Source organism: Pongo abelii, chromosome X (assembly GCF_028885655.2).
Source record: "Pongo abelii isolate AG06213 chromosome X, NHGRI_mPonAbe1-v2.0_pri, whole genome shotgun sequence".
Taxonomy (NCBI): Eukaryota; Metazoa; Chordata; class Mammalia; order Primates; family Hominidae; genus Pongo; species Pongo abelii.
Window position 1 is genome coordinate 91,440,584 of NC_072008.2, and position 27,529 is coordinate 91,468,112.

The window sequence follows — 27,529 nt, forward strand, 5'->3', positions numbered from 1 at the left end:
TGTTAATTTCATATGGTTCAACCTATACTAAGCAAGATAAATACAAAGAAATTAACACCTAAGATTCACTGTAGTAAAAATATAGAATACAAAAGACAAACTATATTAAAAACAATGTGAGAGAAAAAAAGATATCTTTGTAACTTGTCATAATAAAAAATGACAAAGTAGGCTGACACTGAACTTTTCAGCAGCAAAAATGGAACACAAATGACAATGGAATAAAATTTTAAAGTATTAAAAAAAATTGTCAGCCTAGCATTGTTTACTCAGTAAACTTCCACTCAAGAGAAAAAAGAAGAAAAAGTTATTTTCAGATACACACAACTAGGAAGCATTTGCCTCCAGTAGATGTAAACTAGAGGAACTATTCTTAACTGCTTATATTAAAAAATATTTAAAAGATGAATACTTAATTCATGGAACTTCAGCCTAATAATTGCCAAGGGCAGGGGAGGGGAGAGATGATCTAAATATAATCCAGAGAAAGCAAAACAAAGGAGATAATAAAGAGCAGAAAATAATGAATTAGGACACAAAGCTACAACTGAATAAAAAAATCCCAAATTTGATTCCTGAAAAACAGAGAGAGGTCGTAAAACTTGCCCAAAGTTACATGGATAATAAACAGAAAAGTCAGGACCTAAATCTAAGCAGTCTTGTCTCTATACTTCAGGTATACTAAATGATCTCCCAAAAAAAGCTAAGCATAAAAAAAAAGATTGCTCTATTTGACTATATTAATCTTCATGACCTTTATGTATCATAAAAACCATAAGACAAAATACATCCAACACATATAACTGAAAAAAGATCACTAATCAGAATATATTTTAAAACTCCTACAAATCAATAAGAAAAAGACAACAACCCAATAGACAAATGGGCAAAAGTCAACAATGAGAGGGTGGACCAAGATGGTCAAATAGATGCCTCTAGTGATCATCCCTCCCACAGGAATGTGAAATTTTAACAACTAACTACATACAAAAAAAGAACCATCATAAGAAGCAAAAATCAGGTAAGCAATCACAGTACCAGGCCGCAACTTCCTATCACTGAAGGAGGCACTGAAGACAGTCTTGAATCGTCAGTGCCACCCCTCCCCAATTCCACAGTAGTGGCCATGTGGTGTGGAAAGAGAAATCTATGCATTTAAGGGAGTGAGCGCATAGCAACTGGGGGATGTAGCATTGAACTCGGTGCTGCCCTGTCAATGGAGAGCAAAGCTATGCTAGGCTCAGTTGGCACTGAGAGAACATTTGGACGAGCCCTAGCAAGAAAGGAATGGCCCATCCCAGCAGCTGGAACTTGAGTGTCTCAGCAAGCCTTGTCACAATGGGCTAAAGTGCTCTGGAGTTCTAGGTAAACTTGAAAGGCAATCTAGGACACAAGGACTGTAATTCCCAGGCAAGTGCTAATGCTAGGCTGGGCTTAGAGCCCAGGGACTAGGGCAGCACATGACCTAGGGAGAAACCAGCCTGGGCAGCTAAGGGAGTGCTTGTGCCACCCCTCCCCAAACCCTAGGCCATGCAGCTCACAGCAACGAAGGTGACTAATTCCTTCTGCTTGAGAAGAGGAGAGCAAAGAGTAAAAGGACTTTGTCTTTCATCTTGGATAGCAGCTCAGCCACAATAAGATAGGACACCAGGCAGAGTCATGAGGCCACCATTCTAGACCCTAACTCCCAGAAAACATTTCTAGACATACCATGGACCATAAGGGAACCCACTGCCTTCAAAGGAAGGGCCCAATCCTGGCAGGGCTCATCACCTGCTAGTTAAAAGCCCCTGGCTACAAAATAATCAACAGTAATACCCAGGTAGTATGCCGTGAGCCTTGGGTGAGATTCTGAGACATGCTGGCTTCAGGTGAGACCCAGTACATTCTCAGCTGTGGTATCTATGGCAAAAGACTTCTGCTTGAGAAAAGCAGAGAGAAAAGTAAAGGAGACTTTGTGTTGTGTGTTAAACACCAACTCAGCCACAGGGGTGCAGAGCACCAAGCAGGCTCTTGGGGACCCAAGTCGAGACCTAGGCTCTTAGAAAGCCTTTCTGGACCTACCCTCGGCCAGAGGGGAGCCCAGTGCCATGAAGAGTAAGGCCCAGGCCTGGAAGAATTCAACACAAGCTTACTGAAGAGTACTTGGGGTTTAAGTGAACATCAGGGGTGGCCTGGCAGAACTCCCAGTTGACCAGTGGCTGTGGTGGCCACTGGGAGACACTGAGAGAAGTCAAATTATCCTTGTTTGCAGATGATATAATTTTATATTTGGAGAAACCTAAAGACCCCATCAAAAAACTATTAGACTGACAAATTCAGTAAAGTTGCAGGGTATAAAATCAACATACAAAATTAATAGCATTTCTATATGTCAACACTGAAAAATCCAAAAAAGAAATTTTAAAAAGTAATCTCAATTAGAATACCCACAAATGCAATTAAATACCTAGGAATTAGCTTAATCAAAGAAGTGTACGATTCCTACAATGAAATCTATAAAACACTGATGAAAGATACTGAAGAGGACACAAAGAAATGGAAAACTATTCCATGTTCATGAACTGGAAGAATCAATATTGTTAAAATGTCCATACTATGCTAAGCAATCTACAGATTTAATACAATCTATATCAAAATATCTATGGCATTCTTCAGAGAAATAAAAAAAATCCTAAAATGTATATGGGGCCACAAAAGACCCAGAATAGCCAAAGCTATCCTGAGCAAAAATAATAAAACTGGAGGAATCACATTACCTTACTTCAAATTATACTACAGAACTATAGTCACCGAAACAGCATGGTACTGGCATAAAAACAGACACATTAACCAACAAAACAGAATAGAGAACCCAGAAACAAATCCACACACCTACAGTGAACTCATTTTTGACAAAGGTGCCAAGAATATACACTGGGTAAAAGACAGTCTTTTCCATAAAGGGCGTTGGGGTAACTGGATATCTGTATGCAGAAAAATGAAACTAGACCCCTATCTTTGCAGTATATGAAAAGCAAATCAAAATGGATTAAAGAATTACATCTAATGCCTCAAACTATGAAACTACTACAAGAAAACATTGGAGAAAACCTCCAAGACACTGGTCTGGGCAAAGATTTCTTAAGCAATGCCCCACAAGCACAGGCAACTAAAGCAAAAATGGACAAACGGGAACACATGAAGTTAAAAAGTTTCTGCACAGCAAAAGAAACCATAAACAAAGTGAAAAGACAACCCACAGAATGAAAGAGAATATTTGCAAACTACTCATCTAACAAGGAATTAATGACCAGAATATTTAAGTAGCTCAAACAACTCTACAGGAAGAAAATCTAATGATATAACTAAAAAATGGGCAAAAGATCTGAATAGACATTTTTCAAAAGAAGACATACAAGGAGACAGACAAGGAGACATATAAAAAGGTGCTCAACATCACTGATCATCAGAGAAATGCACATCAAAACTACAATGAGATATTTTATTATCCCAGTTACAGTAACTTTTATTCAAAAGAAAGGCACTAGCAAATGCTGGCAAAGATATGGAGAAAAGGGAACCCTTGAACACTGTGGGTGGGAATGTTAATTAGTACAACCACTGTGGAGAACAGTTTGGAAGTTCCTCAGAAAAGTAAAAATAGAGCTACCATACGATCCAGCAATCCCGCTGCTAGGTATATACCCAAAAGAAAGAAAATCAGTGTATCAAAGGGATATCTACATACCACATTTGTTGCAGCACTGTTCACAATAACCAAGATTCAGAAGCAACCTAAGTGCCCAGCAACAGAGATAAATGGATAAAGAAAATGTAGTACAGTTACACCGTGGAGTAATATTCAGCCATAAAAAGAATGAGATCTTGGCTGGGCATGGTGGCTCACGCCTGTAATACCAGCACTTTGGGAGGCTGAGATGGGTGGATCACGAAGTCAGGAGTTCAAGACTAGCCTGGCCAAGATGCTGAAACTCCATCTCTACTAAAAATACAAAAATTAGCCAGGTGTGGTGGCACGCGCCTGTAATCCCAGCTACTCAGGAGGCTGAGGCAGAAGAATCACTTGAACCCGGGTGGCAGAGGTTGCAGTGAGCTGAGATCGCACCACTGCACTCCATCCTGGGTGACAGAGCAAGACTCCATCTCCAAAAAAAAAAAAAAAAAAAAAAAAAAATGAGACTCTGACATTTGCAACAACATGACAACATGGATGAAACTGGAGGTCATTATATTAAGTGAAATGAGCCAGCCACAGAAAGACAAACAATGCATATCCTCACTTACTTATGGGAGCTAAAAATTAAAACAATTAAACATATGGAGACAGAGAGTAAAAGGATGGTTATCAGAGCCTGGGAGGTTTTTGAGGGGGCAGCGGGTAAGTAGGAATGGTTAATAGGTACAAAACGTAGTTAGAAAGAATGAATAAAATCTAGTATTTGATATCACAACAGAGTGACTACAGTCAATAATGATTTAATTGTACATGTTAAAATGAAGAGTATAATTGGATTGTTTTCAACACAAAGGATAAATGCGTGAAGGGATGGATACTCCATTTACCATGATGGATTACACTTTGCATGCCTGTATTAAAGTATCTCATGTACCCCACAAACACATATGCCTCCTATGTACCCACAAAAAATAAAAATTTTTAAAAATGTGTAAAACAAACAAAAAAAGACACAAACAAGTATTCCCTGAAGATAAAACATGAATGGCCAGTAAACATATGAGAAAAGGGTCAACTTCATAGGTAATTAGGGAAATGAAAAATAAAAATCCAATGCAATGATAATTTATGTGAGTTAGATTGACAAAAAAATTTTAAATGTTGGCAAACATGTAAAGCTTTGGGTATTTTTATGTATTGCTAAAAGGTTATAATTGGTACAGCCCTCTAGAGAAATAACTGAACACGATGTTGTAAAGTGTTAACATTCATGTATCTCAGGACTTGGGAATTCCACTCCTAGATATGTTCCCGAGAGAAATTCTTGAACATATATAACTTGAAGCATACACAAGGGTGTTAACCGCAAAAAACTGGAAACATCCTGTGTTCATCAACAGAAAAATGAAAAAATAGATTGTGCTGTATTCACAATAACATACTATATAGTAATAAAAATTAACTAAAATTATATGCAATGACAATACTTTCCATCATGCTATTGAGTGGAAAAAGCAATTTATAGTATTTTTATCAAGCTCAAAAACAGGCCACACTGAATATATCACTCAGGTGGGTAGATAGGCAGGTAAATAGATTATAAAAAATAAATAGAATAAAGTATATATCTGCATATACTAAACCTTGAATAAATCTCGTTTTTGCCTGCCTAATTTTCATCTGTTATTCAAGTATCACCTTTAGAAGGGACAAGAAAACCAATGGCAAACTTACCTGCAGAAACACTGGGGGAGTTCTCCTTGGCCATATAAAGGAAACAAAAATGGAGTGTTGCCATACCGCCCAAGACAGTGAAGAAAGTTTTTGGTAGCTTTGAGACCATCCATGGTACTGCTGGTTGTCTCTGATGTCATTGCAATTGAATGCAGGACAATATATTGGAGGTTGGGGGTTAATTTTTGAGTCTTTAAATATTCATAAAATGTAATCTCTTCATATCCTATGAAAAGATGAAATTTTATCACTTAAAACCAGAACTAAACTTCTATTTAAAACCACCCCACAAAAAGGAGATGAAGTGTGTTTCAAAGACCTCACAAAAGACATAGGTGGTATTACTACATTTTGGACACTGATGGTTGATCTTAGAAAAAAATGGAAACAATCTCACTCTCTTATTTGGAGTAATGGCACAATTTTTAAGCTTTAAATGATGAATTATGATTGAGCATTTCATGGATTTAAAAAAACTAGAAAATATTAAATAACTCAATGGGATGCCATAGTTGGCAATAATCTCACTTTATTGTCATGAAACCTGCAGGATAATGCCAATAATGGTACTGAAAATATTAAACAACTATGACAACATGGGAATGTATTGATTTAAAATGATAAATATGTGAGTTTTGTAAAACGTATACTTCTCACTAATACTCAGAAAATAAACTACAAAATAATGAAATGAATTTCCGTGTGGCTACTAGAATCAGTCTTATGGCCACATAACCACATCAAAACATATGGGACCTCTAAAAGTTACTCCTTTAAACCAAGAACAGAATATAATGTAATTGGACTGTTAGTGGTGGGAAATAAATCCCATGATAAAAGACAAAAACTTTACGGAAATAATTTACATAAATAAGAATTATGAAAATTTACTGAGAGAATTGAATTTTACACAGCCACTGTGGATAACAACATGACAGTACCTAGTAGACCTGAAGCTTTAAGAGCAAGGATTAGACTTTCATTATTTCACAGAGGAAAAAAAATATCGCTGCACTTCTCATTGTAACTTTATAAATAAATAATCAATAGTATATTCCAATTTTGGATAACATTTTCAGACCAATGGACTTAAAGTATATAGCTCTGACACTAAAATGGCATATTCAATTTTTAACAGACAGTGAAGTAACTGGCCCCAGATCACATAATGAAATAGGTCAAAGCCAAGAATAGAAACCATGCCTTTTCTGAATCTAGTGTTTTTCCCCATATACCATCTAGCCTTTTTTTTTCAAACAAAATAGTTCAAGATTCTATGCAAAAGCAATCCTGGAAAATGATAAAATACATAGTATTTTTACTTATGAGAAAAAACAATGGAATCATGAAAAGGGATCATCATCTATGAAGAGTCAGTTGACAGTCGTATTTAAATAATACAAATAAAAATTAAAATCTAGCATGCCACTCCAGCAATAATGAAAATATCTGCACTGTAGCCACATGGGGCTATGGAGCCCTTGAAATATAACTAATGAGACTGAGAAACTGAATTTTTTACTTTATTTCACTTTAATTAATTTAAATTTAAATAGCTACATGTTACTAATGGCTAACCTATTGATAGTGCAGAGTTAGAATGCATTTTAAAACAGTAATAAGTGGCTCACTAAATCAGAGCAAGCATATTAAAATGGTAAGAAATGTCAAATAATTGGAGAACATAATGAAAAAAATACCTTTATATTCATCAGGATATTTCTCATATTCCATACAAAATGTAAGAAATTTCATTAGCATTCGCTTTTCTACCATAGTAAGTTGTTTGCTATTAAAGACATCTGCTCTGGAACACGGAACCTGAAAAATATTATGATTTTAAGTTAAGAAGCTGCTTCCTAATGATATAACTATTCTAAATTACACTTTTTTCCCCTTTACATATAACAGGATTATCGTTTCCATTCTAGCCAGGCTTTTTCACATCACCGTCCATCAGTACTAATGGCATCTCCGCTAACTTCAGAGCTAATTGTGAGCTTTCTTACTTAATTCTGCCAAGTTACTCCTCATGCCATTAAAAGGTCAATGACATGTCATCCTAACAGAGAAAAATTTAGCAGTGCTATCTAAAACAAACACTGTGGTTCTCCCCATCTACATGTTAGTACATTTTTATGCCTTTTCTCCAATTAATCTGCTTTTTGTGAGTTGATTTTTCAGTGAAACTTCAGAGGCTTAAGAGGGAGTGTTTCCCTTGGCCCCTGCAGTTTTGGTGCTGTGAGCAGGATAGCAAAGCTCTGCTCTTCTGGAAGCTGCAGTGAAGAACCCAGGATCTGATGAGCTGTCATAAGGGTAAGAATTTTTTCCCAACAAGGCTCCGGGCCTCCTCCTCTGTTTGGAATCTGATCAAGTGGACAGTAAAAATCACCATTTCTTTCTTTTCCCTCTCCAAAACCTTGATTAATGGGAGAAAAGGATTTGTGTGACTAGTCTTGGGTATAGTGACTCTGGTGTGCTTTTTGGTTTTTTGTGTGCTGCTTGGTACCAACACCAAGCTGCAGAGTAAGCCATGAGAAAATTAGCACTCGAAATTTTAATTAAGCATTTACATTTGTAAATCACCATGGAGGACTGGAATTTACTGCTTTATAAGGAAAATAACAATCTTATTTGCTTATCTTTCCAAAACAAACCATAATAACTTAAGCTGATGCCCAGTTACAATTCTTGATCAGCACAGTACCTGTTCCACTTGTCCTTCTCGAAATGCAAGAATCCTGGTAATATTTTTAAACTCTGCATATCGACTAACATTAGATTTGATTAGAAGATCAATTAGTAATCCTCGAGAATACAGCAGCTGTACAAAGAAAATATTTTACAAGATAAAAGTTGAAATAGTAGAAAAATTGGAAAACAATAAAGATACATAATTTTGCTATATTTTTGATTATCTGTAGAAACAATCATACCTATAAATATTATAATACATAACACAATCTATTACAGGTTCAGAATTGATTAGCTGAAATTCAAAATTCAAAAAACTTTGCAATCCATAAGTTTTTACATAACATGTTTAGCAGCAAAACCTGATCCATACTGATAAGGCACTCTGGCTTTGTTTGTCCAAATTAACATAAATATTCATATATTTCACTGCAGAAATAATGTGTTTAGTTAGAGTTCCTCCTCAGACCCTGCTAATAATTTAACCTAACATATAACATATCAGCATATGTACTTCATTACTTTCTAAAATATTTTTTTTTAATCTTAATGACAGAACACACCAGGCCCTGAGGGTTTTGGATAAGAATCTATAGTCTTACATAAAGCCAGGTAGTTATAATAAGAAATCAGTCCAGTGAACCTCCCTACCCCATCAAAAAAAGAAAAAAATATTTGTGATGCATTTACACTGAAAGAGTCAAATTATAAGGTACCTCTGTAATTCTAGAAGTCTGGGTTTATATGAGATATGTCTTTCTCAAAAAGTGAAGATGATGGTTATTGCTGGCATGTATGGGAGAAATTGATTTAATCTTTCAACATCTCCTAAGTAATATCAGAGAGATAAAATCAATAATGTAAACAGTATTATCCAGCATGTTAACCGTATGGTTAAATGCAACAGATTTGACTATTTCCTATATTAAGATACTCTTAATGCCTATAACTCAATAGATATTAAAAATGAATATGTTACATCTATAATAAATAAATGGGAAAATTAGCTTTACTATACAAAGAAAAAGGAATCTCAAAATTCAATCTAAACCATTAGTCTGAGCAACTAATAAGTCAGTAAAGACTATCAGTAAATCAATACCATTCAAGTAAAATTTTATAAACTAATAGTTCAGCATTCTGCAAAACAAAATTGACATCACTTTTTTGAAGCTAATCTGATCATCCTGATTAAATATGGCATGTTACTTCATTACCCTCTTCCTAACATACTACATTACTAAAAGAGACCATGTTTTAAAGAATATATTGCCAATTCTTAACTCTATAATAAGGATAAAAAATAGTTACTTCAAAAATCACTTGTTTAAAAAGATACACATTTGAGATTCAAGGATCCCTGAAGAGCCATAATAATGTCACAAACATTAAGATATAAAATATGAAAATGCATTTTTATTGAATAAGATCCAATAAAGCTTAAGGTTTAATGCCAGCTTGAAAAATAATGCATTTAAGATATCACAGAAGAACAAAAACAAATTTCAATTAAAATTATACGAGATTTTTATTTCTGAAGCTCACAAATAATAAATGTGTACCATATTAGAATCTAAGCCTCTTTTTCTTTTTTTTTGTTGAGACAGTCTCACTCTGCTGCTCAGGCTGGAGTGCAGTGGCTCAATCTCAGCTCACTGCAACCTCCGTCTCCTAGGTTCAAGCGATTCTCCTGCCTCAGCCTCCCGAGTAGCTGGGATTACAGGAATGCACTGCCACGCCCAGCTAATTTTTTGTATTTTTAGTAGAACATGGGGTTTCACCATGTTGGTCAGGCTGGTCTCGAACTCCTGACCTTAGGCAATCCGCTCGCTTCAGCCTCTCAAAGTGTTGGGATTACAGGCGTGAGCCACCAAGCTCAGCCTAAGCCTCTTTTTCACTACCCTCTAAGTGATTTACCACAGTGATGAGGGGCTAAAGAGCAGTGCAATTTGATTACAATAATGGAAATTGGATTTAATAATTAACAATTTTTCCTTCACTTAGCATGTTGGTTCCATAATTATTAAGAGTAAGGACTTACTTAGAAATGAGCTTTCATTTTAAGAATTTCATCTTTGATCTTCTCTATTAGTCTGAGCAGTATGACACTATACGTATTTTATTTAACTAACCTACCTTGAGCTATTACTTTTTAAAAGGCTATATAGATGAATGTGTATTGTCAACTGTAAAGCCCCACAGTATTTGTTAATTATATCATGATGTCTTTGAGGTCGAACGCATATAGAAATGTCAAGTAGTTTGGAGATACTGAGTTGGACTTTAGAAAAAGAGGTAGGTCTTTGGACGAGCACGGTGGCTCACGCCTGTAATCCCAGTACTTTAGAGAGCCGAGGCAGGCAGGTCACGGGGTCAAGAAATCGAGACCAGGATGGTGAAACTCCATCTCTACTAAAAATACAAAAATTAGCCAGGCGTAGTGGCACGCGCCTGTAGTCCTAGCTACTCGGGGGGCTGAGGCAGGAGAATCACTTGAACCCAGGAAGCGGAGGTTGCAGTGAGCCGAGATGGCGCCACTGCACTCCAGCCTGGCAACAGAGCAAGACCCCGTCTCAAAAAGAAAAAAAAAAAAAAGAGGTAGGGCTTTAAGATAGATATTTGGCAATCATCCTAAACTTAGACGTTTATTAACTGCAATTATTAGAACAGATGAAATTTCTAAGGAGTGACCAATTGCCCCAATAACATGGAATATATTGATTTCCATCTAGTATGCACTGAATATGTATTAAATGACTTACATTTTAAAAACGGAAAATTAATCTCCTGTATTATATGTGATTAAGATACTTCTGGTTTTGAAAATGAGTACATTAAATGATTATTAGTTATCCTGTAGAACGTATGAACCCATGTAACTCTGCAGGACGCAGTCCCAACTGCCTAGTCCACTGCCTCTAGACATGTTTGGTTTTTACTTACTATAAGAGAACTGGTTATTACTAACCATTCAAACCGATGAAAATACCCAGATGTCTCCTTCAGGGTATCTTCAAATGTGTCAACTTCTAATTCAATTGTCTTTTTCCTCCCACAACCAGCATTCATTTTCTTATGCAACTGAATAATTTTCTATACCATTTCCTACAATTGAAACAGCACCGTCTTCTACCATTTCCCTTTGCAAGATACATACTAAACTTCAGCTAACATAAAAGTTACAGACTTTTATGAAATAGCCTTGATTCTTAACCACATTTATATCATCATTTATTTAGGTAAAACATTCCAAATTCCAAGTAACTACTTCAAAATGGAATTGTCACACAAAGCCCATTTGTTATTTCCTTTTTCAGTTTTTATGTTTTGTTTTACCTATTTCTTAGAGTACTGCTCATGGGACCAGGAAGGTTATTAGTGAGCTAGGATTACACTTCCATCCACAGATGAACAGCCAAGGTAATGTGGAAAAAATGCTAGATTTCAAATCATGACAGGGTCAAAGTAGATGGAGAAGGTGGGAGAGATAGTACGGAAGTATGAAGTAGAACCAATGCAATAGCCAACTATGCAAAATCAGACACAGAGTGCTACATGACAGACAAAGAAAAATGGGTAGTAAAAAGATATTTATATTTTCAGGCATCAAGTTCAAAGGCAGCAAGAGTATGAGGACATGGGATTTGCAGAAACAACTTGTCAAGGGAAATGTTTTGGTCCCTCTCTGTCCCCTATCACTTGGAACTCGAAGTACATTAAATTGAAAAGCCTAGTTCTGTGCTAGTTCTGTGGCAAGTCTTGTGCTATTCACTATCCTCTCCTACTTCTTTTCAATTACTTATTGTTAGCTCTCAACTTATAGGATTTAGTCTCTGTTTTTCTCTACTTTTACCCTGTCCTGTATCGTAACCCTTTAAGGCTATAATCCTTTATCTTACTGATTTTCTATTCTTTCGCACTAAAAATAGTCTTGCTTCCTATAAACCAAACGCAACATTGTACCCTCCTAAGATGGAGGGACCTCCTGTGAAGTTACAGTGAACTAATGTTCAAGTTAGTTAGGTTCAGGAACATAACTGAAGACAATAGCTTTCTTCCCAGCCTTCCTGCCTCCATCACTATTAAATTTTCCTCTGAAGCTTTCAAACCTGAACACATGATTTTTTTGAGACTTTTTTTTTAAATTATACTTTAAGTTCTGGGATACATGTGCAGAAAGTACAGATCTGTTACATAGGTATACACACACCATGGTGTTTTGCTGCACCCATCAACCCGTCATCTACATACCCGTCATCTACATACCCATCATCTACATACCCATCATCTACATAGGTATTTCTCCTAATGCTATCCCTTCCCTAACCCCCAACCCCGACAGGCCCTGGTGTGTGATGTTCCCCTCCCTGTGTCCATGTGAACAGACGATTTTTAAAAGTGCATTGGTTTATTCTGAGTATTCATCATCATACAGTTGTGAAAATAGTTACTATACATAAAGGCTAAAAGAATTGATGGAAATTGACCGTAAATAAGATGGATTTCTAAACAGGTTCATTAGAATTTTTCTTTTGATAGAATTCATAGTGTCCAGAGAATATTAGGTTGTAGTATGTGCTTAAGCACAAAAGTATTCTTCAGGTATAGATTAAAAACATAATTAAAGCATTTTAATGTGAGCACTTTAAACGTGTTTTTAATTTGTACTTAAGGACTATTTTAAATGAATTACAAACATCTGGCTACCATCTCTTTACAAAACAAATGTTCTGCATCTCAGAGAATTACAAAAACTGGGTTTATGGGCCCAGATACTGTTTTCAATGCAAAGATGGGTAAAATTAGTACTTACCTTTGATACTAAATCAATATTAAATCTCCTGCCTTCTTTAATAATTTGTGAGTAAGTAATTATGTTTTTCTTTGGTTGCTCTGTGGTATCTTCTGCTATAGGCACATTTTCACTCATGTCTTCTGCTGAAGTTGATGGCACGCAAGTTTTATCATCACAATGGTTTTCTTTTTCCCCTGTCACTTCAGCACCATTTACTTCTAGCGCATTCTCTGGATCACTGCTTGGAGTTTGTTCTGTGAGCATTTCACAGCTCATAGTGCTTAATGACTCATCCTCCGTAGGCAGGAAGGCAGAATCTGAAGCTTCTGTGGAGTTTGCAGATGTTACAAGAGCATGATTTTTCTGCAGTGCACCAGCTTCTTCGACATCTTCATTCAAATCCTGACTAATAAGAAATATAATAATAAACACCAGGCTTTTGATAATTCTACCCTGCTACATTTTTATACTGCTTTAACTTTTCACAGCAACTTTTATTCCCTTACCCCTTTTATCAAGTTCAGTGTACGTTTTGCTTCTGTGACTCAGACATTAAACATTCATCTGTTAATGTTTCAGTAAAATACGAAACAAAATTAAGATTTGAAAAACATAAAGATTTCATGTCACATGCACATTTTTGAGAATTTAAGGCAGACAGGGGAATTGTATTGGAAGCAAATTACCACAGTGATGAAGAACACAGTCTTCAGAATAACAGATCTTGGTTCAAATCCTGACCGTATGACTAGTAAGCTCTGCGAACTTAGACTAGTTATGTATCCTCTCTGAGACCACCTAAATTACCCATCTATGACACAGAGATAATACCACCTACCACAAGGTTGTTTTGAAGATTAAATTAAGTACTGCATGCAAAGAGCCTGACACAGTGCCTGGGACATAGTAAATACTCAACAGTGGTAGTTATCAAAGATGATTATTACTGAGGAATTCCTGACTTGGTGATACGACAGAAGACCTTCAATAAAGGGAAAAATATCTGCCTTGAAAAGATTACATTGGCCTATCACAATGTGGTATCTAATAGGACCTTTCTGTATAATTTCTTCCCTATTTTAATACTGATGTCTATTACTCTAGTCGAAGCCCCATTTCCAAATTTATTATTGGAGTTAACATTCTCAGTCCACCATTGTCTTGATTTATAGAACAGGCTCCCATTCAGTCTGCCTGCTTTATGAATTTCTGTATGATATTTTATCCTCCACAGAGCCCACTATTTTCACTGAGTTGCCACACTGCTCAATACCTGGCACAATGCCTTGTATGTGATTGGTCTTGGCAAGTAAAAATCTGCTAGTTGACTAATCAAGAACGAACAGTAGCCCTTCCTTATATCAAATACCCCACAAAAAAATCTTCCTCTTCCTGTCTCTAAACCAAACCACCTTCCTTATTTACTAATCTTCTGGTTTCATCTCCACCTACTTTCCAACATGGCATCTCTAACTCTGAATTTATCAATTCTAATTGTCAAATCATGACAGTTTGGTTCATATCATTTGTTTCTTCTGTCCTTTTCTTCCCACTCTGCATAATATCACAATACTTCCATTCTCAAACATAATCACATACTTTAACAAACTACTTTAAGAAAAAGTTTAAATTTAACTTCCAATTAGTCTTCCTTAGTCCAATTACACTCATCACTCTATTATATCATGCTCCCATAATACACATATGCAGTTTACCTTGCATGTATTTATCCATTCCTTTTTAATAGTCCTTTGGTTTTCCAGTATATCCTTTATCTTCCAAATCAGACTGTTAATTCCTTGAGGGAATACCTTAGCACCGCTCCTTCTGTGCCCCTCATGACACCTACCACACTGCTCTATAGATGTGATATCCGATAAATGCTTGATTAATAATGGTTTATACGTGCAAAGGCTATTTTTGTTTCAAATGTGAAACAAACTTGTTGCAAAAAACACAAAAAATAAGGCCAAGAAAAAAACACGGTATTGTAAATTAGAAAGTCTAAGTGAAAAAAAAAAGTGCCTTATTAAAAATAACACAATGAACACTACAAAAAAAAAAAAGAGGGACAATGAAAGAATAACACTCAAATGTCAAGAAATAAAATGCCATATTTACTGTTATAGTAATTCTAATAAAATCTAATGAAAAAACAAATTGATATCATTAATGTTACATGAATATTTTTGAGATCTAGGAAACCAAAGTGAGGAAAACACCCACGTTTTATCCTAGATTCATCACTTAGGAAATACTTGGCAAGTCATTTAATCTCTCTGATTCACCACATATAAAATGGGGATCAGTCCATCTGCCTTACCTTTTATGAAACCGTTGTGAGATAAGAAAGCTAACATATATGAAAAGTAGTTTATAAACTCTAAAAGGTTAATCAAATATAAGATACTAATCAGGCCGGGCACGGTGGCTCACACCTGTAATCCCAGCACTGTGGTAGGCCGAGGTGGGTGGATCACTTGAGGTCAAGAGTTCAAGACCAGCCTGACCAACATGGTAAAACCCGGTCTCTACTAAAATACAAAAATTAGCTGGGCGTGGTGGTGGGCACCTGTAATCTCAGCTACTTGGGAGGCTGAGGCCAGAGAATTGCTTGAACCCGGGAGGCGGAGGTAGCAGTGAGCCAAGATCGTCCCATTGCACTCCAGCCTGGGCAACAAGAGCAAAACTCCATCTAAAAAAAAAAAAAAACTAATCAAAAATAAGATATTGCTAAACTGCCCACAGCTCAACAGTCAACTCAAAACCTGTATACCTAGGTTTTCTGCATTCACATGACGAAAGCTCACTGGCCATATAAGCACATAATAGCATCGCTATTAACAGCATTAAGAATGAAGAGTGATAATATGAAAGGTGATTTAATTATTTTCTACAGAATTGTTCACACTCTGTATTCACTTTTATTATTTTGAAAACCAACAAAACTAAAGTGTGTTCCATGAGGGATCTAAGGGGACAATTTTCAGCAAAAGTTCCATGCCTAATTTTTTTTTTCAGTAAAAGTTCCATGCCTAACTCTCAAAGCAAAAGTTCCATGCCTTTAATTTTAAGAAATGAAAGGATAATTAATTACACTTTACAGATAAGACAGAATATGGCAACTTCTCTTATTACAGACTATGATGATGACACTGAAAACTGAGCATAGCAAATGATCTAGTCAGTGGTTCTCTATTACATTCTGTGATGGGGGCCTTATAGAGTGAATGAAATACATTAACCAGTACTGGACAACCTGGAAGATATAAGTCAAAATACTTAATTAAAGGTATAAGCGAAGAGAAGAAATTATTCTTCGGAAATTTTTTCTACATCAATAAACTATCGTTTTACTGTTCTCAACATTATAATTTGGTGAGATTCCTAGCACTACAGAAAACACAAGCAATAAAAACACGACACTGTCCTCACTTTCCATTAAAAACAACCACAGTATTTTTGGAGTTCTGCCAAGGTTGAAGTTAATACCTAATGAGAAAATATAAAGACACCCAAAAGCTCCTAAAACTCCACTTACATCCTCAGAAAGCAAAATTCTGTTCATCTAAAAGGGTTATCTTCCCCCAAATTTAAAACTTTATACTGTGGTAAAAGACATTTTCTTAAAAAGATATTCAACCTTTCAGAGAAAACCTCAGAATCCAGTAATAGTTCAATTCTATTAATTTAAAAGTGTTTGAAAACTATAAAAACACATTTACCAACTACAAAACAATGTAGCTGCATTATAAGCCTTCAAATGAACCTCGGAGTTCTAAGACATTACAATGATATTAACATACACAGGTGCTCCCCGACTTATGACAGGGTTACGTCCTGATAAACCCAATATAGTAAGACAAAGTGCATTTAATACCCCAATAAAACCATTACAAAGTTGAGAAATCATTAAGTCGAACCATATTAAGCTGCAAACTGTTGATAAAGGAAAACAATCTGCACCATTAGTTCTTATAAAAATGTTCACTATCAAAATTGATTTCACAAATTCAATTTAGTGTCATTTACATTGCTAGCTTTAATTCCAAAGGTCATTTATAATATAACAATATTTTTGAGATAATTTTTCTTAATAAAAACTGCTTAACACTGCTTTTTGCAAATGCATTTTTCACTAATTGCCAAAATTCATATATTACTCTGAGAGTTTGGAGGTATAAATTCTGAGATCATCTAGTACTGCTTCCCAATTAATAGTAATAACAAAGAAACACCTCAAAGTAAATGTGTCTTATGAATACCTTGTAACAGCCTTTTAGAGGAATCAAATGAAAAACTGAGAAACAGGTGTTTAATTTATTCAGCACAGGTGTTCACCATTTATTTTTCAGCCATTTGCACCTTTTCTTACCCAATACGACTTGCTGCAGACATTGTATTCTTTTACTTTGATGTTTATACTTTGTTCTAAGGCCATTTATTTCTGATTTTCACAGTATATATTATACTGCTACCCAGCTGTTTATTCCTAAAATAAATGTTTAATGGCTATTCATAAGAATTACAAAAATCAGACTATTCAGAAATTGTTGTTCTACAAAATAGCAATATAAAAAGTGAAATCAATTTTGAATTGCTGCAATATGATACATTGGTAGATATATATTTCCCAGTTTGTTACCAACCTAAAACGTTAACACATACTATAGAATACAGGTGAAATATTAACCTCTTGTCACGTTTACCCAAGAACAAAACTTCATAAAATGGCGTACAGCAGGACTGTTGGTTGTCTACTCAACAACAAATACCTTTTTTCTCCTTGCTTTAAGAGCTCCAATTTTGTTCCAATATTAGAGAGAAGCTGCTCAGTCCTTGGGGATGGATCATGACAGATCAAAACCAATTATGATAATTTTACCTCCCTTTGCTGGTGATTGATTTAGAAGTGAGTATATTATCCAGTTTTAGCCAATAAGATAATGATGAGTCTGCTGGGGGCCCTTGTTGAAGACTTTCCGGTAAAATAAAAAAGCATAAACATGTTAAGAAAACCTCTTCCCCCTTTTCCTCATGTTTAGAGGTTTTTTTGTTATGTGAGAACCTCTTTGAAATCCTGGCAAACATCTTGTAACTCCAAATGGAAGGCTAAGAGAAGTATGGAGTGCTGCCCCAGGGCTCTGATGGGCTGAAGCAGCACAATTACAAATCCTCTACCTATCCACCCACCCACTTACCTATGGACTTGTTTAAACCACATTTAGTTGGGCAGTGTTTCAATTCTGGCCTAAAACACACTTAACTGTAGACAGTGATGAGTAATTTCCCCTAAACTGTAAAAATCACAGGTGATTTTACATTTTATTTGTATTCCTTTCATCTAAATTAGAAGTATTAGTGTTCAAGAAGCTCCTGTTGCTTGTATAATTTTTAAGTGGAAATTTAAGAATTCAAAATAAATCAGTAGAATTTTAGATTCCTATTACAAAAAAATCTTTATTTTTGGTATGAATACATTAGAATTGGTTCATTTGAAGGTAACAAGTTTTCATCCTGCTTTAATATTATACCAGAAAAAGGGAAACAATGTTCAGTAAAATGCAGAAAATAGGGCAGAAAATGTATAAAGTTATTGTTAATATTTTAGAAAGACAAAATCTCTTCTCACTAAAGAAACTAGATGACTTTATGCAATTAACAAGCAACGTTATTTTACCTAAGAATAACTTGAGTTTGTGTGGCTTAAGTGTGAATTAATATATTGCACCTTTTTATAGTCTGTCCAAGATCTAAAACTAGAAACAATAGCTACTTTTATTTCCCCACATAAACTATGAAACTATTACATGGTAAGAAAGAAGAACTCTCATACACTGTTGGTAGGAATGCAAATCAGTACAGCCATTATGGTAAACAGTATAGAAGTTCCTCAAAAAATTAAAAATAAATCTATCATATGATCCAGCAATCTTCACCCTCACTACTGGGTATATAGCCAAAGGAAATGAAATCAGTAGGTTGAAGAGACATCTGCACTCCCATGTTTATTGGAGCACTATTCACAATTGCCAAAATAAAGTATCAACTTAAATGCCCATCAACAAATGAATTAATAACGAAAATGTGGCATATATACACAATAGAATACTACACAGCCATAAAAAAAATTAAATCCTGTCATTTGTGACAAAATGGATGACCCTGGAGAACATTATATTAAGTGAAATAAGCTGAGAACAGAAAGAAAAATACTGAATGATCTCACTCATATGTGAAATCTAAAAAACTTGATAGTGGTTACCAGAGACTGGGGAGAACAGGAGGGAGAGGAAGATGAGGAGAGGTTGGTCAATGGGTATAATGTTACAGTTAGGTAGGAGGAATACATTCCGGTACTCTATCACACAGTAAGGTGAGTATAGCTAACAATAATGCACTGTATATTTCAAATAGCTAGAAGAGATGATTCTGAATGTTCTCACAAAAAATAATAAAGGTTTCAGGTGATGGATATGCTAACTAGCCTATTTGATCATTTGATCATTCCACAATGTTTATATGTATCAAAACATATTGTATCCCATGAATATATACAATTATTATGTATCAATTTAAAAAATCCCATGGCATATAAACTGGTCTCAACAACTAAAGAATATTGTATTCTTCCCATAGCTTCCTAACACTGGGAGTTATGCACTTTAATTTCTCATTATAGATATAACTACATTACAATACTATATAGTATTCCAGTAAATTAAAGAAGTAAATGCACTTTCTTAGGTGCTAGTCTTCACAAAGGAAATACTTTATTCACTTGGTGGAACAGTTGGTTCCCTTGATGTGCATACATGTGTTTACCTGATGACTGAAATACAACATGATACAATGGAAACAGTACAGGTTTTTGAGTTAGAAAAACACAAGTTCAAATTTGGCTCTGCTATTTCTAGCATTCCTTGAGCTTCTGTTTGTCAGTAAGATGTACCTATAGCTCATGCACATGACTGCTGCACAGAATAAATGAAATTAATATGTAAAGCAACAGGGTACAGCAGCTGCCACAAAGATAATATCCAATAAACACTAGTCCGTTTTCATTTCCCTTCCATAACTCGATTGTGTAATCACAAAAAATCACTTCAATGAAAAACAATCTTTGTTCAGCAAAAATATTTTAGGTCCAAAATATTAAGTAGCTCACTTATTGTAAGGAAGAATCAGGAAAACAAAGCTCTGATAAAACAATCTGGATAGTTCTTTACAGTCTATGATGCTTGAACCTAGCCTATGATAGAATAATTACTACAATTTACATTTTAGTATTTAGCCTGTTTTGCAATACCCAACGTATTAAATTTAATGTTGGAATGATCATGAAAACCTTTAAGTTGAATAATACTTCAGAATATCTTTTAAATAAGTCATGGTAATCAAAAAATAACTATCCTATATATTTATATTAGAATACATAATATATAAATACACCCTATATATTTATATTAGAATACATACATTAGAATTATATTGCCCAAATACTTTGACGTATTTTCCAAGCAGTGGTAATGGGTTTGCACTAATCCATCTGAATTCTCGCCCAGTCCTCCTTGCAATCAAAGATAAAATATTAGAAGGCTATCGGTATGGCTATAACATTGTTTATAACCAAGAAATACACATTTTACTCTTCCTTAATGTTAAATAATCAAGTGGCATATATGAAAATCAAACCATAGGCCGGGTGCGGTGGCTCATGCCTGTAATCCCAGCACTTTGGGAGGTCAAGGCGGGCAGATCATGAGGTCAAGAGATCGAAACCATCTTGGCCAACATGGTGAAACCCCGTTTCTACTAAAAATACAAAAATCAGCTGCGCATGGTGGCACGTGCCTGTAGTCCCAGCTACTCGGGAGGCTGAGGCAGGAGAATCGCTTGAACCCGGGAGGCAGAGGTTGCAATGAACCAAGATCGCGCCACTGCACTCCAGTGTGGTGACAGAGTGAGACTCTGTCTCAACAAAAAAAAAGGAAAGAAAGAAAGAAATCAAACCATAGATTCTACCCTAATATACACCAACTCTATAAATAAGCTAAGTCATCTGGTCTAAAGTGACAAGACGTCATAATATTTTAGCCTTCATATCATTATAAAGTCATTTTTACATGATGTTTTAGAAATTTACAAAAACATTTAAAACAATATCCCACATATATAGTGCACCAATGATTCAAGTTTGACTTATATCTATTTACTTGCTTGATATAAGCAAATACAGTAAACTCTTGGCATGAATGATCATTTAAGGGTAGTACTTTTGGTAATTTGTCATTTGGCCAGATTATGGATTTGAATTGCATATGCTGAGACACCATGTGCAAGAACAATATATTCAGCAAATGAGAGACATGAAATGATTGCCCAGCATTAGCATATAATTAAAATGTCCTCAGGAAGTGATGAGAACTTCCTTTCCGGGAAAAAAGAACAAAGTAGGGCTTATTAAGTGAGCCTAAGGATAAGTAGAAAACACAATTAACCTGTTGCCATATGGCTGTGGATGGAAAACACGTGACTCACAACAGAAAATAGATTTTTTTTTTATTATTATTATACTTTAAGTTTTAGGGTACATGTGCACAATGTGCAGGTTAGTTACATATGTATACATGTGCCATGCTCGTGTGCTGCACCCATTAACTCATCATTTAGCATTAGGTATATCTCCTAAAGCTATCCCTCCCCCCTCCTCCCACCCCACAACAGTCCCCAGAGTGTGATGTTCCCCTTCCTGTGTCCATGTGTTCTCACTGTTCAATTCCCACCTATGAGTGAGAATATGCGGTGTTTGGTTTTTTGTTCTTGCGATAGTTTACTGAGAATGATGATTTCCAATTTCATCCATTTCCCTACAAAGGACATGAATTCATCATTTTTTATGGCTGCATAGTATTCCATGGTGTATATGTGCCACCTTTTCTTAATCCAGTCTATCACTGTTGGACATTTGGGTTGGTTCCAAGTCTTTGCTATTGTGAATAGTGCCGCAATAAACATATCTGTGCATGTGTCTTTATAGCAGCATGATATATAGTCCTTTGGGTATATACCCAGTAATGGGATGGCAGAGTCAAATGGTATTTCTAGTTCTAGATCCCTGAGGAATCGCCACACTGACTTCCACAATGGTTGAACTAGTTTACAGTCCCACCAACAGTGTAAAAGTGTTCCTATTTCTCCACATCCTCTCCAGCACCTGTTGTTTCCTGACTTTTTAATGATTGCCATTCTAACTGGTGTGAGATGGTATTCTTAAAAACAAAACAAAACCAACAAACAAAAAAGCAGCCAGTGAAAAGAAAGGCATAAAACTTTTCCTCTTTACTGAACACATAATTATCTAGGTAGAAAATCCCAAGCAATCTACAAAAAAGCTTACAGAACTGGGAAGTAAATTCAGCAAGATTTCAAGAAATATCCAAACTCAAAACATAAAAGGCAAGTGCATTGCTAGATAGTAGCAATGAATATGTGAAAACCAAAATTAAAAGATAATATCACTTATAATTGTTCCAAAGAAAATTAAATATTTAGGTATGCAATTAATAAAACATGTACAGGATCAGTATGCTGAAAATTACAAAATTCTATTGAAGAAAATCAAAGATGAGCTTCATAAGTAGAGAGACATACCATGTTCATAGACTGGAATACTCAAAATAATAAAGAGGTCAATCCTCCCAAACTAATCTATAGTATTAAAGCAATTGTTATCAAAATCTCAGCAAGATTTTTCTTTAGACATAGACAAGCTTATTTAAACATTTATATGGAAAGGCACAAACTCTAGAATATCTAAAACAATCTTGACAAGGAAAAATAAATTGGGAGGAATTTATCTGATAGTAAAGCCTATCACATAGCTTCAGTAATAAAGATAACGTGGTATTGGTGGAGGAAAAAACATAAAGATCAAACAGAATAAAAAACCTCAAAACAGACCCATCCAAGTACAATCAACTGATTTTTGACCAAGGTATAAAAGTAATTCAATGGAGGAAGAATAGCCTTTTCAATAAATGGTGTTGAAGCAATTGGATATCCTTAGATCGAAAAACAAAAAAGAACACTGACCTAAACGTACAACATAAAACTATAATTAAAAAAAAAAAAAGAGAAAATCTATACCTATAGGTAGGCAAAAAGTTCTTAGACTTCACACCAAAATAATCAAAATAATCAAAATAATTGATAAATTAGACCTCATCAAGATTAAAAATATTTGCTCTGCAAAATATCCTACTTAAAGAGGATGAAAACACAAGCTAGAGACTTGGGGAAAATATTCTCCAACCACATATCTGACAAAGGACACATATTTAGAATGGATTTTTTTTTAACTCTGAAAACTCAACAGTAAAAAACTACTCCAATTTTAAAAACAAGCAAAAGACATGAACAGACACTTCACCAAAAATGGTATATGGATGGCAAATAAGAGAACATGAAAAAATATTCAAAATGAGCCATCAAAATGGCTAAAATAAGAAAGTGACAACATCAAATTAAGGTAAATATGTGGAGAAATTGAATTACTTACACATTTCTGGTGGGAATGTAAAATAGTACAGCTCCTCTGAAACAGCTCTGCAGTTTCTTTTAAAACTAAATATGCAATTACCATATGACCCAGCAATTATACACTTGGGTATTTATCCCAAAGAAATGAAAACTTTTATCCCAGAGAAAGTCACATTAAAACCCATGCACAAAATTGCATAACAGCTTTATTTATAATAGCAAAAACTAGAAACAGTCAGATGTCTTTCAATGGGTGAATGATTAAACAAACTGTGGTAAACCCATTACTGTGGAATACTATTCAGTGATGAAAAATGAACAAACTACTAATGTACACAACCACCTGGATGAATCTCCAGGGAATTATGCTGAGTAAAAAAAAAGCCCATGCCAAAACATTATATACTATACAGTTCCATTTACATAATATTCTTAAAATGACAAGATTATAGAGCTGGAAAACAGATTGGTGATTGTCAGGAGTTATGAATGGTAGGGGTGAGTAAGAAGTAGATCAGATATGCTTACAGAAAAATAATAGTAGGGGTCCTTGTGGTGATAGAACTGTTCTGCTCCGTAACTTCACTGTGATAGTGAATACATGAACCCACAAATGTGATAAAATTGTATGGAACTAAATACACACAAACTCCATATCTGCAAAATGTAACATTAGCATCACTAACACATGTTTCAAAAAGCAATGACAAAAAGCCAGAAACCTGTACCATATTTTTCATTATTTACAAAAGGGTATCCATGAAGATTTTGCAATGTATCCTTTAAGAATGTTAAAGATCTACTATATAGTGATACTCTTACTTACTCAAGAGGAAATAAGAGAATTTTCTAGATGACAAAACCTCGTCTCTTAAAAGGGTACAATTTTTATTCTAATCATTTTTAATACTCATCTTTCTAAAACATACTTCAAATCCTCTACTTTTTCAAGTGGAGGATAAAGAACATTATTTAACTTTTGCCTGAAGACACTGGGATACAACTGTGATCATCAACTGTTATACTGTACTATAATATAGTGACGGCCTTGAGGGATCTTCTGATATGAAAAGCCACTTACCCATACACTAAATGGCCCAAAGTCTGCTTTCAGCTTGCTGATGCTGTCTTCTCCTTTATTATTCTACCAAGCAGCACTTAAAATAGTAGCATGTTAGAGCCGGGCGCAGTGGCTCAGGCCTGTAATCCCAGCACTTTGGGAGGCCGAGGCAGGTGGATCACGAGGTCAGGAGATCGAGACTATCCTGCCTAACACGGTGAAACCCCCGTCTCTACTAAAAATACAAAAAATTAGCCGGGTGTGGTGGCAGGCACCTGCAGTCCCAGCTACTTGGGAGGCTGAGGCAGGAGAATGGCGTGAACCTGGGAGGTGGAGCTTGCAGTGAGCAGAGACCGCGCACCACTGCACTCCAGCTTGGGTAGCAGAGTGAGACTCTGTCTCAAAAAAAAAAAAAAAATAGTAGCATGTTAGAGCCCAGAGAGACTTCTGAGATCGCCTAGTCCAAACCCTTCCAAACACGTTTTATTAATGGCAAAACATAGACTCAAAATAGAGACATCTCTTGCTCAGTATCACATAGCAAGTTAAGGACTATAACCCTAGTCTCCATGTGGTTCTCAGTTTGCTTGCCTCTAGCAGGTACCCCTTTCCTATTTGCTGCTTTAAACTACAGTGCTAGGGGGAACACACACACACACACACACACACACACACACACACACACACACACACACACAGAGAGAAAGAAAATGAGGTTGTCAGAAATATGTATTAAATAAGGCTTTTAAGTCAGTGAGTGCTAATGATAACCTCCTGTATAATGTAAAACTTTGTGACAACTATTTTGGCCCTAGCCCCTTTCATATAATTTCAAGTTTGTGAACATGATCCAAAAGATTAAGGATGCCAGTCTTGCTGGGGCTAAGTGAGATATTGTTAGTCCTATTTACCCATGTTGCCAGCACTTGCTATAGATAGCCCTTACAAATGCATTTTCTGTATTTTCTCTACTTTCCTGATGTTCTCAAGGCTTTTCCTGCTTACTACTATGACATTAATAACCAGCTAACTTTTCCAAGTGAATTAAGACATATAAAACATTATCCCAGTTCACTTTATGCTCCACGCTCTAACTGCCAAGAGGAACGTATAACAGAGTTCTATTTTGTCGTCTTCAAACAAACCTTCCACCAACAACCATTTAGTTTCTCACTTTGAGAAGTTATACAAATGAAACTGAAAAGATCAGGAACTGAAAATGAGATAATTTTCTTTGCACTCAAAATGTATCAACTCGGCCATTAGAAACTATTAACCTCAATTATCATAAAAAGTAATCAATGGCCTTGAAGTAACAAAAGTATAATACCTCTCAGAAGGCCAGTGTGACTGTCACTATATTGTAGTCAAGTAATATTCATGGGCACACAAAAGCACAAAAGAAAGTTACCAAATATTTATTCCTCATTTCATTAAAGCATATGTCTTTTCAGTTGAAATCATCTTCTGTTTTAAATCTTTCAGCACTGGCTCTGAAGAATATCTAGTGAGCTGTACCTTTTCATACCAAATGGCATTTAGCATTATACAAATTATAATCTATACCAGACATTTCAAAGGCTGTGCTTTTACAGAAAATCACAGAACACAAACAGTATATTATGGGGAAAGAATGCTACTTACATGAAAGATATGAACATAGGTTAAGAAGTCAAGCACATGTTACCAAACTTTTCACAGGCTCGTGCTTAACACTCTGCCACAACAATGATATGTAAGATGACAAAGTGTATCCTGAAGAATCTCTGGTGTATTGAATTTTAAGTTTTAATTACTATTAAAGTGCCTGACAGACTGATGTTCTAAGCCTCTGGACTCTATAACTACTTGAATGGCTTAACTATGTGATTATTACCTTTCAACCTGTCAATCATATATCATTTGAAAAAGTAAACTAATCCAATTGTTTTCAAACAGTGAATCTCTCACTCAGAGAGAGATACTTAAAACATTATTACTTCCCACTGTTCTATCCTAATTTACCAAAATATGTACCCAAATATTATGCTCCCAAAACTTATTTATTCAAAAATTATAATCTTCCATTTTGCTACACTGAGTATTATCTAAGAAAGATGATATAGTTGGAAGAACACTGGAGCAGTAGGAAAAACTCTGGAATTTAATCTTGAGCTCTACCACTCTGGAGCTTAAGTGTGGCCCTGCCATTTACCAAGCCATGTGACCTTCTGCAACTACTTAATCTCCTTAAGTTCCATTGAGGATTCTGTAAAAACTCCAACTATTAATACTACTATCTGCCCTACCCTAGCACAGAATTGTTTTAATGATCAAATGAGACAATATATTTAAAACAGCTTGGTAAATTCGGAGGCATTAAGGTAAGATGTTATCATTATTACCTAAACAGAGAAAACCGAAAGTTCCATTTAAAAACAGGCAAAACCAGCATATTAATGTGACTTGTAGCAACCAATGCCACATAAATCTTTATTGTTGGCTTCTTCTGAAGAAGAGTGAAAAAGTCATTAACTTAGTTTATCTGCAGTAAATACTTTTCATACCTGGCATAACAAAATACTTCCACATGTTGAATAGTTTTGTCCTTCCTGCTAAGAGCAATGGCTTCTTCATTTTCAAGGATCTGGTCTTGCCACACTGGACTGTCACTTACAATGTCACTGTTTTCCTAAACAAAACACAGATATGAAGTTTTAATCAAAGTGGGCAGTGTGAAACATGTAATTTTCTGAGGAAATTTACCTCTTGTCTAAATTCATGCTCATTTCATCTTACCAAAACTCAAAGGATATCACCTCAGAGTCACCAAACGAAGTCCAACAAGTGTTTCAACTTCAAAGGAAGGAGAGAAAAACAATGTGTAAAATCTATACTATCAAAAACTAGATCTGATTTACAGATTTCTATCAGGGTATATGAAATTTTGAAAAAGTCATTCAGACATGGCTGGTTAGACATTGCTTAAGAACTAGGACAACTAACCCTCTGTCTGTTGAGAATCAAGTATATCTGTTATATACAT

At 35.4% G+C, this 27,529-nt stretch overlaps 1 protein-coding gene across 7 annotated transcripts in view; it reads right to left on the reverse strand.

The window, feature by feature from the left end:
- The window catches only part of CHM (CHM Rab escort protein), a 182,370-nt gene that overhangs the window by 92,042 nt on the left and 62,799 nt on the right, over positions 1-27,529 (reverse strand). For 6 of the 7 annotated variants that reach the window (XM_024240276.3, XM_054543979.1, XM_063720978.1 and 3 more), the window contains 5 exons: positions 27,051-27,175; positions 12,921-13,308; positions 8,121-8,237; positions 7,114-7,234; positions 5,414-5,639 (listed from right to left, as the gene is read on the reverse strand). In XM_024240276.3, the coding sequence (XP_024096044.2) occupies positions 5,414-5,639; positions 7,114-7,234; positions 8,121-8,237; positions 12,921-13,308; positions 27,051-27,175 (977 nt within the window). 7 annotated transcript variants of the gene reach the window in all.